Raw genomic sequence first — 14,389 nt, forward strand, 5'->3', positions numbered from 1 at the left:
GCCCGCAAAGCATTTTACGTCCTAACATGGGGTATTTCCATACTCAGAAGAGATGGGGCTACAAATTTGGGGGGGGCATTTTCTCCCATTACCCTTTGTAAAAATTGTAAATTTGGGGGGAAAACTGCACTTTAGTGTGAATTTTTTTTTTCCATTTACACATCCGATTTTAACAAAAAGTTGTCAAACACCTGTGGGGTGTTAAGGCTAACTGGACCCCTTGTTACGTGCCTTGAGGGGTGTAGTTTCCAAAATGGTATGCCATGTGGTGTTTTCTGCTGTTCTGGCACCATAGGGGCTTTCTAAATGTGGCTTTTTCTCCTATTACCACTTGTAAAAATTCAAAAACTGGGTCTACAAGAACATGCGAGTGTAAAAAATGAAGATTTTGAATTTTCTCCTTCACTTTGCTGCTATTCCTGTGAAACACTTAAAGGGTTAACACACTTACTGAATGTCATTTTGAATACTTTGAGGGGTGCAGTTTTTATAATGGGGTCATTTGTGGGGTATTTCTAATATGAAGGCCCTTCAAATCCACTTCAAAACTGAACTGGTCCCTGAAAAATTCCGATTTTGAAAATTTTGCAGCTGAACTTTGAAGCCCTCTGATGTCTTCGAAAAGTAAAAACATGTCAACTTTATGATGCAAACATAAAGTAGACATATTGTATATGTGAATCAATGTATAATTTATTTGGAATATCCATTTTCCTTATAAGCAGAGAGCTTCAAAGTAAAAAAAAAAAAATGCAAAATTTTCAATTTTTTCATCAAATTTTGGAATTTTTCACCAAGAAATGATGCAAGTATCGACAAAATTTTACCACTAATATAAAGTAGAATATGTCACGAAAAAACTATCTCGGAATCAGAATGAAAGGTAAAAGCATCCCAGAGTTATTAATGCTTGAAGTGACAGTGGTCAGATGTTCAAAAAATGGCCGGGTCCTTAAGGGGTTAAAGCTTGTCTCTACATAATCTTGTTAGTCCAATAAAAAAGGTATTACAAGATACTGCAACTACCGATGATTTTGCTTTTTGCATCACTGGACTAATACGGTTACTCCTAACTAATCTATATATACAGCGTTATACACAGCACACTAATATATATACAGCGTTATACACAGCACACTAATATATATACAGCACACTAATATATATGCAGCGTTATACACAGCACACTAATATATATATATATATATATATAGGGTTATACACAGCACACTAATATATATATATATATATATATATATATATATATATATATATATATACATACAATGTTATACCCAGCACACTAATATATATATATATATATATATATATATATATATTAGTGTGCTGTGTATATATTAGTGTGCTGTGTATAATGCAGTGTATATATTAGTGTGCTGTGCATAATGCTGTATATATATATATTAGTGTGCTGTATATATATATATATATATATATATATTAGTGTGCTGTATATATATATATATATATATATATATATAAGTGTGCTGGGTATAACATTGTATGTTATGCACAGCGTTATACACAGCACACTAATATATATATATATATATATATATATATATATACATAGCGTTATACACAGCACACTAATATATATATATATATATATATATATATATATACACACAGCATTATACACAGCACATTAATATATATGTGTGTATATATATATATATATATATATATATACATATATATATACACAGCGTTATATACAACACAATAATATATATATATATATAGCGTTATACACAGCACACTAATATATATATATATATATATATATATACATATATATATATACATACATACATACATACATACATACAGCATTATACACAGCAAACTAACATAACTCAGCCCTGGTTGGGAAACACTCGAATACACACACAAAAGGGATAACAACTCCCAGCATGTGTCATTCTGGAGTCTTCAGTCTGTTGTATAACACCAGCATGCTGTCTCTGTAGTCTCCTGAGAGTTGTAGTTCACCAACACCTATATTGTATCTTTGTAGTCTCCTGGGGGTTGTAGTTCACCAACACCTCTATTGTATCTCTGTAGTCTCTTGGGGGTTGTAGTTCACCAACACCTATATTGTATCTCAGTAGTCTCCTGGGAGTTGTAGTTCACCAACACCTCTATTGTATCTCTGTAGTCTCCTAGGGGTTGTAGTTCACCAACACCTCTATTGTATCTCAGTAGTCTCCTGGTAGTTATAGTTCACCAACACCTATATTGTATCTCAGTAGTCTCCTGGGAGTTGTAGTTCACCAACACCTCTATTGTATCTCTGTAGTCTCCTAGGGGTTGTAGTTCACCAACACCTCTATTGTATCTCAGTAGTCTCCTGGTAGTTATAGTTCACCAACACCTATATTGTATCTCAGTTGTCTCCTGGGAGTTGTAGTTCATACACCAGTGGCATACACACACATAACAGGGACTACAACTCCCAGCATGTGTCATTCAGGAGATCCCCCCATCACACATAGAAATCATCCCCAGTATGATATTTATCCCCCTGCAGTCTGCCCTCCTTCACACACAGCAGTCATTATGGTGTGAGTTTTTTTTTTGCGCCCCGTAGATCCATGGGTCCGCTCCTCCCCCAGCTCTCCGAACATTTCCGAAGCTAGAGCTGGGGCAAGGGAAGGAAGGAGGTACACGCCCCCTCCCTGAGCTCGGCTGGACGCAGATCTCCACGGCACGCCCCCTCCCTCATCTCCCCGAGGACGTAAATCTCCACGGCAGGTCCCCTCCCTGAGGACATAGAGCAGTGCTCCCAATGTGCTCTATGCGTAAAGGGGGACATACTGTACGGGCTCTTTAGCCCATGCAGTATGTCCTCCTTTAGCCTGTACAGTATGTCCTCCTTTAGCCTGTACAGTATGTCCCCTTTAGCCCGTGCAGTATGTCCTCCTTTAGCCTGTGCAGTATGTCCTCCTTTAGCCTGTACAGTATGTCCCCTTTAGCCTGTGCAGTATGTCCTCCTTTAGCCTGTGCAGTATGTCCTCCTTTAGCCTGTACAGTATGTCCTCCTTTAGCCCGTACAGTATGTCCCCTTTAGCCCGTACAGTATGTCCTCCTTTAGCCCGTACAGTATGTCCTCCTTTAGCCTGTGCAGTATGTCCCCTTTAGCCTGTGCAGTATGTCCTCCTTTAGCCTGTGCAGTATGTCCTCCTTTAGCCTGTACAGTATGTCCTCCTTTAGCCTGTACAGTATGTCCCCTTTAGCCCGTACAGTATGTCCTCCTTTAGCCTGTGCAGTATGTCCTCCTTTAGCCTGTACAGTATGTCCCCTTTAGCCTGTGCAGTATGTCCTCCTTTAGCCTGTACAGTATGTCCTCCTTTAGCCTGTACAGTATGTCCCCTTTAGCCTGTGCAGTATGTCCTCCTTTAGCCTGTACAGTATGTCCTCCTTTAGCCTGTGCAGTATGTCCTCCTTTAGCCTGTGCAGTATGTCCTCCTTTAGCCTGTACAGTATGTCCTCCTTTAGCCTGTACAGTATGTCCCCTTTAGCCTGTGCAGTATGTCCTCCTTTAGCCTGTGCACTATGTCCTCCTTTAGCCTGTACAGTATGTCCTCCTTTAGCCTGTACAGTATGTCCCCTTTAGCCCGTGCAGTATGTCCTCCTTTAGCCTGTGCAGTATGTCCTCCTTTAGCCTGTGCAGTATGTCCTCCTTTAGCCTGTACAGTATGTCCCCTTTAGCCTGTGCAGTATGTCCTCCTTTAGCCTGTGCAGTATGTCCTCCTTTAGCCTGTACAGTATGTCCCCTTTAGCCCGTACAGTATGTCCCCCTTTACACATAGCGCTCTTTGGGAGCACTGCTCTATGTCCTCAGGGAGGGGAGATGAGGGAGGGGACCTGCCGTGGAGATCTATGTCCTCAGGGAGGGGGCGTGCCGTATAGATCTGCGTCCAGCCGAGCTTAGGGAGGGGAGATGAGGGAGGGGGCGTGGACCTTCTATCTCTCCTTGCTCTGCCCTCCCCCAGTTCTAGCTTCGGAAATGTTCGGAGAGCAGGGGGAGGAGCGGACGCATGGATCTACGGGGGCGCAAAAAACCACCTCACACCCCCGTGTGAAGTGAGAGTTCCGAACCCAAGGGGCGTGGCTTAATTCCCCCCTGCAGTGTCTCCTTGTAGCGCGGGGGTGTGAAGTGAGATTTCCGAACCTAAGGGGCGTGGCTTAATCATCTCCTGCAGACGTGCGATCTCAGGCTCTGCCTTCGCTCCTCCCTGCTATAGCTTCGGAAAACTTCGGAGCGCGAAGGGGAGGAACGAAAGGTCAGAGGGGAGGAGCGGTTCGGTTTTGCATGGGTTCGGAAAGCTCACCTCACACCGCCTCGGAAGTATCGCGAGACCTCCGAGTTTCTTTGTGACTTTCTCTTATTAACAATAGCGGGAAGCGTCTGGCCCCGCCCTTGCAGTGTGTCCACCAATCAGCGTTTATCGTCGTCTGCAGACGCGAGCTAATCGGTGTTGTGTTGTCGGAGGGATTCGCGCTTTGGAACTGAGAGGAAGAGGACGGCGGCAGCGAGATGGAGAGGAAACGTTGGGAATGCTCGGCTCTGCCACAGGGTTGGAAGAAGGAGGAGGTGACCCGCAGGTCAGGCTTGTCTGCTGGCAAGAGCGATGTCTACTATTATAGGTTGGTTTAATTTGAATTGGTGCGCATAACGGCCATTGTAGTCAGTGGGGCTGAGAACTTGCAGCCCCCTTGAGGCGCCCGAGACGCATGCGTGGAGATCTGGTGTCTTCTCCGTCGCCTGCTATTTTCCTCTATCGCTGCACGCGGTCCCGGTCTCGTATGAGTAGGACTGCCGTCTTTAAGCCGAGGATCTTATCTTTGTCTCGGGTTTTACCAGGCCGGGAGCATGCGTCCACTGTGGAGAACCCCACATGTGTCATGCACTTCATGCAGTGTCATTATGGAGCTCTCAATGCAAGCTGGGTACAACTGGTCATAGTGTCTGGCATGAGAGTCCAGAGTGTACATTGATGACAGATGCTAAAATAAAATAGTTTTTGCAGGAGTAATAGAGAAAAAAAAATGACCTGCATTTTTTTTCCTATGCCATTTCAATGGAATACAGTTATCCCTCAACTTACAATGGCCTCAACATTCAATAGTTTCAACATACAATGGTCTATTCTGGACCATTGTAAGTTGAAACCAGACTCAATGTATGGACAGTCCAGATCTGTAAAACGTGTGGAAGAACTGACCAATCAGAATGGGCATTCACTGGTAAAACCCCTGTATTACTGAAGTGAATGCACTGACTGGTGTCTGGTAGTGTCCCTACAGTACAGGGAGGTATTACATGTTCTGTACACTTCACCTGTACCAGGGTTACCTGCTCCTTTTGGACACCAGGTGAGGGCGGCTCCATTCTACTTTTTTTAGGACAGTGTGTTCTGTACAGGACCCTGAAGAAGCTGCTGTCCTCTACATAGACCAGCGTTTCCCAAGCAGGGTGGCCCCAGCTGTTGCAAAACTACAACTCCTAGCATGCCTGGACAGCCTTTGGCTGGGAGTTGTAGTTTTGCAACAGCGGGAGGCTCCCTGCTTGGGAAACACTGACGTACAGTGATTACAGCTCCCAGCAGATCTTTCTTACTGTTATATGTAAGAACTTGCTTTATCTATATTAGTCATCTATTTACTTTTCTTTAATTCTCACTTCTTCCTATTTTTGGATGACATTTTGGTGGCTTCAGCACCAATTACCAGGTTTCCATAGAGTTCTGGTCTCAACATACAATGGCCATCCTGGAACCAATTAATATTGTAACTTGAGGGACCGCTGTATGTGAATAGAGCTCAGATGTAAACTTGGGCTTTGTTCACACCAGCAATAGAAGTGATGTTCACTGATTCAGGTAAAATGAGACTTCAGCAGAGTAAAAAATGCTTGTAGGTCATTTTTATTTCTCAGCTAAAATCCTGCAAAATATCACATCAAAGGACACTCAAGGGACACCAAAGTCAATGGACTGGTTGGGATTGGTTGGTGTCTGTTGTGACACCTCTTCAGTCATGACCTGTTCCGTTATCAGCGTCTGTAACAGAGCTCCAGAACACTGGTGTGAACATAGCCTTAACCTAACAACAAGGATTGTACTGCGGACTGCTGCGTTCACTGCATGATGTGCCCCATCTCAAGCTTCCTTTTTAGAATCCTGTTACTTAGAGATGCCAACGTGTTTCTTTTGTGCCCAATATAGTATTTGTCACATTGTTTAGTAGTCGATTTCCTAAACGTGGTGACCAACTGCCTATTGCAACCACAGTGCGTCGTCACAACCCGTTTGTGCTGATACGAGCAACAAGGCAACTTTTCTGCCACATGGCTTTTGGTAAGAGTCCTAGACATTTTTCTATTAATGTGTACCTGTCGTTAGTGCTGGGCGGTATACCGATATGAACCGGATACCATTTTTTTTCCCCACGGTATGGATTTTTGCCCATACCGCTATACCGGTCGGGCCCCACCCTCCAGATGAATTGTAGAGCCTAGCGCAGCGCCCTCACTTGTCCTGGTGTGCTTCTGTGACCCCATTCCACAGAAGCTAATTAATTTACTGTGTCACCCGCTGCGCCTGTCAGCCAGTGTCCCCGCGAGCGCGATCAATTCCCACCGCTAGCGGGATCCATGTGCCCACTAGCGGTGTCACAAGAATGCCTCCCGCGAGCGCGATCGCTACCATCACCGTTAGCGGGGTCCCTGTGCCCACTAGCAGTGTCACAAAAATGCCGAGCGCGGCTCTGTTCCCCGTCCCGGTCAGCTCTCGGTACGGGAACAGATATTTAAAAGCCTCGCGCGTGGCTAACGTAGTACTGCGCAGGCGCAGCACGACGCAGATAGCGTAGGGCTAACGTAGGCAGCACTAGGAGCCTAGCGTTAGCCCTACGCTATCTGCGTTGTACTGTGCATGCGCAGTACTACGTTAGCCGCGCGCAAGGCTTTTAAATCTGTTCCCGTACCCTGAGAGCTGACGGGGAACAGAGCCACGCTCGGCATTCTTGTGACACCACTAGTGGGCACAGGGACCCCGCTAGCGGTGATGGTAGCGATCACGCTCAGCATTCTTGTGACACCGCTAGTGGGCACAGGGACCCCGCTAGCGGTGATGGTAGCGATCGCACTCGCAGGGGGTACAAGGACCCTCTCGCGGGGTGGGAGGACAGGTGGTAATACCGCGATAATAAAAGAAAATACCGTATTCATTTTAGGCCATCCCGTCCAGCACTACCTGTCGTCAACAAAAACATAATATACATTGGTTTAAAATTGTTTATATTTATGTCCCTACAGCTATTATTTGTGTGTCTCTATGAGGAGCTATAAGCATGTGGCACCGCGGTCAGTGCCGCATGCTAATAGCCACGGGTCCCGGCCATTGCTAGGTGCCGAGCCCCCGTTGCACAGAGCCCTGCTCGTCCACCCTCACTTCCTGTAGTTGGACTCCTCACAGAGACACACAGACAATAGCTGCAGGGACAGCATTTTTCCCCAAAAAATATTCACATTTTTCAACCAATGTATATTATACGGTATAATATGTATATAATACGTTTTTGTTGGTGACAGGTGCACTTTAAACCATTTTTCCCTCAAAGACACTAATTCCCCCGTCCCCCCCCACCCCCACCCTTGGCTGAATGGAGTGGGGGGTCAAGCATGCCCACTGCTTCATTTAACTATGTGCCAGACAAATGTAGCAAAGTACATTGCTCTATCTTCGTCTGACTGCGATCCCCTATTCCACACAGTATGAGTTTCTTCCACTTGGGAGACTGTGGGTGACATATGCCACTGTATGCCTATTTAGTGGCATCTATTAACCCCTTAAAGGAGATCTGTAGTGCAATATAACCTATCCCCTATCCAAAAGATAGGGGATAAGTTATAGATAGCGGGGGGGGGGGGGGGTCCGAGCACTGGGGCCCCCTAGGATCTCCTGGATGGGGCCGCAGCAGTATGCTGGAAAGGGGGCGTTCTGTCCCCGCATGACGCGGCGGCCGACACGCACCCTCCATGTACCCCCATAGAGATATATGGAGGGGGAGTGTCTGCCTCGGCTTTCTGCTGGGGACGGAACTTCACTTCCTGCAGACTGCCGCGGCCCCGTCCAGGAGATCCCGGGGGACCCCAGCGCTTGGACCCCCCCACGACCTATAACATATCCCATATCCTTTGTATATTGGATAAATTATTTTGCGCTGGACTACTCCTTTAAGAATCCAGGGTTTTTTCATATTTGTACTTTTTGTTTTTTCCTGCTTACCTTTTAAAATCATAACTTTCAATTTTGCACCTAAAAATCCATATGATTACTTATTTTTTTCGCCACCAATTCTACGTTGTAATGACATCCGTCATTTTACCCAAAAATCTACGATGAAAAGGGAAAAAAAATTATTTATGACACCTTATCTTTATTCTGTAGGTCCTTACGGTTAAAATGGTACCCTACTTATATAGGTTTGATTTTGTCGTACTTCTGGAAAAAATCATAACATGCAGGAAAATTAATACGTTTAACCCCTTAAGGACCAAGGACGTACCGTTACCTCCTTGGTCCTGCTCTCCTGATATAACGGGGGGTTACACAGTAACCTTGCGCCATATCACGGCGGGCCCGGTGTCATAGTGAAGCCGGGACCCGCCTCTAATAGCGCGGCGCCGTGCGCTATTAACCCTTTAGCCGCGTGCTCAAAGCTGAAAGTGAAAGTTGCCGGCTAGCTCAGTCGGGCTGTTCGGGATAGCCGTGGCTAATCGCGGCATCCCGAACAGCTGACAGGACAGCGGGAGGGCCCCTACCTGCCTCCTCGCTGTCCGATCGCCGAATGACTGCTCAGTGCCTGAGATCCAGGCATGAGTAGTCATGCGGCAGAATCGTTGATCACTGGTTTCTTATGAGAAACCAGTGATCAATGATGATCAGTGTGTGCAGTGTTATAGGTCCCTATAGTGCATTTTTGGTCACTTTTTATATCATTTAAAAATGAAAAAGCGATCAATAAGTCCTATCAATGCAAAAATGGTACCATTAAACACTTCAGATCACGGCGCAAAAAATGAGCCCTCATACCGCCCCATACACGGAAAAATAAAAAAGGTATAGGGGTCAGAAGATTACAATTTTAAACGTATTAATTTTCCTGCATGTAGTTACGATTTTTTCCAGAAGTCCGACAAAATCAAACCTATATAAGTAGGGTATCATTTTAACTGTATGGACCTACAGAATAAATATTAGGTGTCATTTTTACCGAAAAATTTACTACGTAGAAACGGAAGCCCCCAAAAGTTACAAAACTGCGTTTTTTTTTCCAATTGTCGCACAATGATTTTTTTTAGGTGCAAAATTGAAAGAGTTATGATTTTTTAAAGGCAAGGAGCAAAAAACGAAAATGCAAAAACGAACCCCCCCCCCCGGTCCTTAAGGGGTTAAAATTGTCATCTTCTGACCCCTATAACTTTTTTTTATTTTTCCGCATATGGGGCGGTATGAGGGCTAATTTTTTGTGCCGTGATCTGAAGTTTTTATATTGATCGTTTTTTATGAATCTTTTCATGATATAAAAAGTGACCAAAAATACGCTATTTTGGACTATTGGATTTTTTTTGCGCATAGGCCTTTGACCGTGCAGTTAAATTAATAATATATTTATATGGTTCCTAAGTTTCTGCACGCGGCGATACCACATATGTTTCATTTTATTTTTTTAATGGGCAAAGGGGGTGATTCAAACTTTTATTATGATCTTTATGAACTTTTTATTTATTTTTTTTATTTTATTTTATTTTTTGCAGTTTTATAGCTCCCATAGGGACCTGATCTTTTATATTGATCAATGGTTTCTCCTAGGAAACTACTGATCGATGATTCCCAAACAGCCTCCTGAGCTAACTGGCATTAGTTTAGTTTCACTTTAGATGCGGCGATCAACTTTGAACTTTTTTATTTTTATTTTTTTTTTATCAACTGGTGCCAGAAAGTTAAATAGATTTGTAAATTACTTCTATTAAAACAATCTTAATCCTTCCAGTACTTATTAGCTGCTGAATACTGCAGAGTAAATTATTCTATTTTTGTAACACATAGCTCTCTGACATCATGGCCACAGTGCTCTCTGCTGACATCTCTGTCCATTTTAAGAACTGTCCAGAGTAGGAGAAAATCCCCATAGCAAACATATGCTGCTCTGGTCAGTTCCTAAAATGGACAGATGTCAGCAGAGAGCACTGTGGTCATGTCAGCAGAGAGCTCTGTGTTCCAAAAAGAAAATAATTTCCTCTGTAGTATTCATCATCTAATAAGTACAGGAAGGATTAAGATTTTTTAATAGAAGTAATTTACAAATATGTTTAACTTTCTGGTACCAGTTGATATATGTATATATGTATATGTTTTCCACCAGAGTACCCCTTAACGACACAGGACGTATATGTACGTCCTGCACCGGCTCCCGCGATATGAAGCGGGGTCGCAGCGCGACCCCGCATCACATCGCGTTGATTCCGGTGCTCATCAACGCCGGGACCAGCGGCTAATACCACACATTGCCGATCGCAGCAATGTGCGGTATTAACCCTTTAAAAGCGAAAGTGAAAGTATCCCGGCTAGTCAGTCGGGCTGTTCGGGACCGCCGCGGTGAAATCGCTGCGTCCTGAACAGCTTACAGGACACCGGAAGGGCCCTTACCTGCCTCCGCGGTGTCCGATCGACGAATGACTGCTCCGTGCCTGAGATCCAGGCAGGAGCAGTCAAGCGCCGATAACACTGATCACAGGCGTGTTAATACACGCCGGTGATCAGCATAGGAGATCAGTGTGTGCAGTGTTTTAGGTCCCTATGGGGCCTATAACACTGCAAAAAAAAAAATGTAAAAAAAAAGTGTTAATAGAGGTCATTTAACCCCTTCCCTAATAAAAGTTTGAATCCACCCCCCTTTTCCCATAAAAAAGTGTAAATAAAATAAAAAAATAAACATATATGGTATCGCCGCGTGCGTAAATGCGTAAACTGCATGGTCAATGGCGTACGTGCAAAAAAATTCCAAAAAAGTTTATTTTGGTCACTTTTTATACCATTATAAAATGAATAAAAAGTGATCAAAAAGTCAGATCAAAACAAAAATCATACCGATAAAAACTTCAGATCACGGCGCAAAAAATGAGTCCTCATACCGCCCTGTACGTGGAAAAATAAAAAAAAGTTATAGGGGTCAGAAGATGACATTTTTAAACGTATACATTTTCCTGCACGTAGTTATGATTTTTTCCAGAAGTACGACAAAATCAAACCTATATAAGTAGGGTATCATTTTAACCGTATGGACCTACAGAATAATAAGGTGTAATTTTTACCTAAATATGCACTGCGTAGAAACGGAAGCCCCCAAAAGTTACAAAATGGGCTTTTTTCTTGTGTAACGGGCTAGCAAAAAAAAAAATAGGATGGTGGGAGCTACCCTTTAAGGACGCAGGGTTTTTCAGTTTTTGCAATTCAAAAAGAATTGTGCGACAAAATCAAAGAAAAAAGCCCATTTTGTAACTTTTGGGGCTTCCGTTTCTATGCAGTGCATATTTAGGTAAAAATGACACCTTATCATTATTCTGTAGGTCCATACGGTTAAAATGATACCCTACTTATATAGGTTTGATTTTGTCGTACTTCTGGAAAAAATCATAACATGCAGGAAAATGTATACGTTTAAAATTGTCATCTTCTGACCCCTATAACTTTTTTATTTTTCCACGTACAGGGCGGTATGAGGGCTCATTTTTTGCGCCGTGATCTGAAGTTTTTATCGATACCATTTTTGTTTTGATCGGACTTTTTATACATTTTTTTTAATGGTATAAAAAGTGACCAAAAATGTTTTTGGACTTTGGAATTTTTTTACGTGTACGCCATTGACCGTGCGGTTTAATTAACGATATAATTTTATAGTTTGGACATTTCCGCACGTGGCGATACCACATGTTTATTTGTATTTTTATTTACAGTTTTTTTTTTTTTTTTTATGGGAAAAAGTGGGTGATTCAAACTTTTATTAGGGAAGGGGTTAAATGACCTTTGTTAACACATTTTTTTTGCAATGTTATAGCTCCCATAGGTGCCTATAATATAACATACACTCATCTCTTACACAGATCACTGGCATGTATTAACACGCCTGTGATCAGTGTTATCGGCTCTTGACTGCTCCTGCCTGGATCTCGGGCACGGAGCAGTAATTCGTCGATCGGACACCGAGGAGGCAGGTAAGGGTCCTCCCGGTGTCCTGTAAGCTGTTGGGGACGCCACGATTTCACAGCGGCAGTCCCGAACAGCCCGACTTAGCAGCTGGGATACTTTCACTCTTGCTTCAGACGCGGAGGTCAGCTTTGATCGCCGCGTCTGAAGGGTTAATACAGGGCATCACCGCGATCGGTGATGTCCTTTGTTAGCCGTGGGTTCCAGCCATTGATGGCCACCGAGACTGACCCGATATGACGCGGGCTCACGTCGCATATCGCAGGGAGCCGGCGGAGGACCTAAATATACGTCCTTCGTCGTTAAGGGGTTAATAACTGATGTTAAATGTCCCTTACAAACCCCATTCAAGTCTATGGGATTTTTAGATTCTGTTATGACCCGTTATAGTCTGTCATGAATAACGTCCGTTAGTTGTGACAGAAGAAATAACGGCACATGCACTAATTTTTCTTCCGTCACAAACGGATAAATGAATGGCCGTTATTTTTAACATTGAAGTCTATGGCAAACGGATGAGCATTTATGTCATCCATTTGCACCTGGTTTATTATATCCGTTATCACTTCTGAGCATGCTCAGAAGAGGTGACATCAGCAGACATCTGCTGTGCTGAGGGACTACTACTACTCCCATCATGGAACAGACTTGTTTCCATGATGTGAGTAGTAATTACCTGGCTGCGGAAGTCTGCAGACAGCTGGAGAGGCTACATTAGTGTTTTTACTACTACCCCCATCATGGAACAGTCTGTTCCATGATGGGGGTTGTAGTGCAGGTGCTGAGGGATTGATCGCACCGGGTCTCACTTCTGAGACCAGATGCAATCAGAAGTTTATTAAGCAGGGGAGAAGGCTAGAGATAAGTGAACTTACAGTAAATTCGAACACGAACTTCTCGGCTCGGCAGTTGATTACTTATCCTGCATAAATTAGTTCAGCTTTCAGGTGCTCCGGTGGGCTGGAAAAGGTGGATACAGTCCTAGGAAAGAGTCTCCTAGGACTGTATCCACCTTTTCCAGCCCACGGGAGCACCTGAAAGCTGAACTAATTTATGCAGGATAAGTCATTAACTGCCGAGACGTTCGTGATGAATTGAATTTACTGTAAGTTCGCTCATCTCTAGAGCAGGCGGCATAGTCCGCAAACTATGTATTGTGTGTTTTAACTTTCATTTTTAAATCCTCCGCAGGGAGCCCTGAATGACCGGTACTGAGGAGCCAATCAGGGCTCTCAGCGGGAGATTTAAAATGAACATTGTGAGTGGCAGCGGGGGCATTAGCTATATTAAAAGTGCTGTGGGGGGCAAGATATATAGAGCTACAGGGGGGTGCAGACATGTAGCGCATTTATAATATGCCCCCTGCAGCGCATTAATAAAGATATGACCCCTGCCAGCGCATTATAGATCTATCTATCAGGGATGTGGAATTCCTATCGCCTGATGCCCGGGACAAGCAGGGCTTTGGACAAACAGGGCTGGACCTGACTAGAACGGAGGCGCTTAGCAGTTTGTATGGAGCGGGCTCCATAATCTGCAGCCCCTGGCTGATTTGAGTAGCCGGGGGCTGCCGCTAATAGCCGCTGCTGGCTATTAACCCTTTAGATCGCCGCTGACAGTGGCGTATAAAGGGACATTTGAATGCTCCCTGGTGGGCTAGTTGGGTGGAGAGAGATCTACTATAGAGGTAATCGAAGTCAAAAGTTAATACGAGTTTAAGACACTCCTTAACTAGGGATCGACAGATAGCGGGTTTTTTAGGGCCGATAATCGGTGGAGGTTAGGGCCGATAGCCGATAACTTATACCGATATTCCGGTATAAGTTATCGGCTATTTATCCCCCCCTCGACACCGCTGCAGGTCATTGATTTAAAGCGGGCACTTTAAATCAATGCACTGCAGTGGCTTTTGCGGTGCCATAGGCGGCCGCCGCCACCACCCGCTTCTCTCCCCTACCTGTCAGGGTGGCCCGGGCCATCCATCCTTCCTGTAGTGTCCGGCGCCATTCCGGGTGGAGGGTGCACCGGTACGGGCTGTCCTTCTCCGGGGGTCATCTTCTCCACTCCGGGCAGGCTCCGGCCTGGTAGCG

The 14,389-nt window shown here is 44.3% G+C and overlaps 1 protein-coding gene across 4 annotated transcripts in view; it reads left to right on the plus strand.

The window, feature by feature from the left end:
• Nucleotides 1–4,140: 4,140 nt before the first annotated feature.
• The window catches only part of MBD3 (methyl-CpG binding domain protein 3), a 106,758-nt gene continuing 96,509 nt past the window's right edge, over nucleotides 4,141–14,389 (plus strand). The window contains exon 1 of one of the 4 annotated variants that reach the window (XM_056572526.1): nucleotides 4,141–4,632. In XM_056572526.1, the coding sequence (XP_056428501.1) occupies nucleotides 4,565–4,632 (68 nt within the window). In that variant the 5' untranslated portion in view covers nucleotides 4,141–4,564. Of the gene's footprint in view, nucleotides 4,675–14,389 lie in introns of all 4 variants that reach the window. The other 3 variants (XM_056572516.1, XM_056572540.1, XM_056572535.1) reach the window with 3 other exon arrangements.

This window comes from Hyla sarda, chromosome 1 (genome assembly GCF_029499605.1).
Source record: "Hyla sarda isolate aHylSar1 chromosome 1, aHylSar1.hap1, whole genome shotgun sequence".
NCBI lineage: Eukaryota > Metazoa > Chordata > Amphibia > Anura > Hylidae > Hyla > Hyla sarda.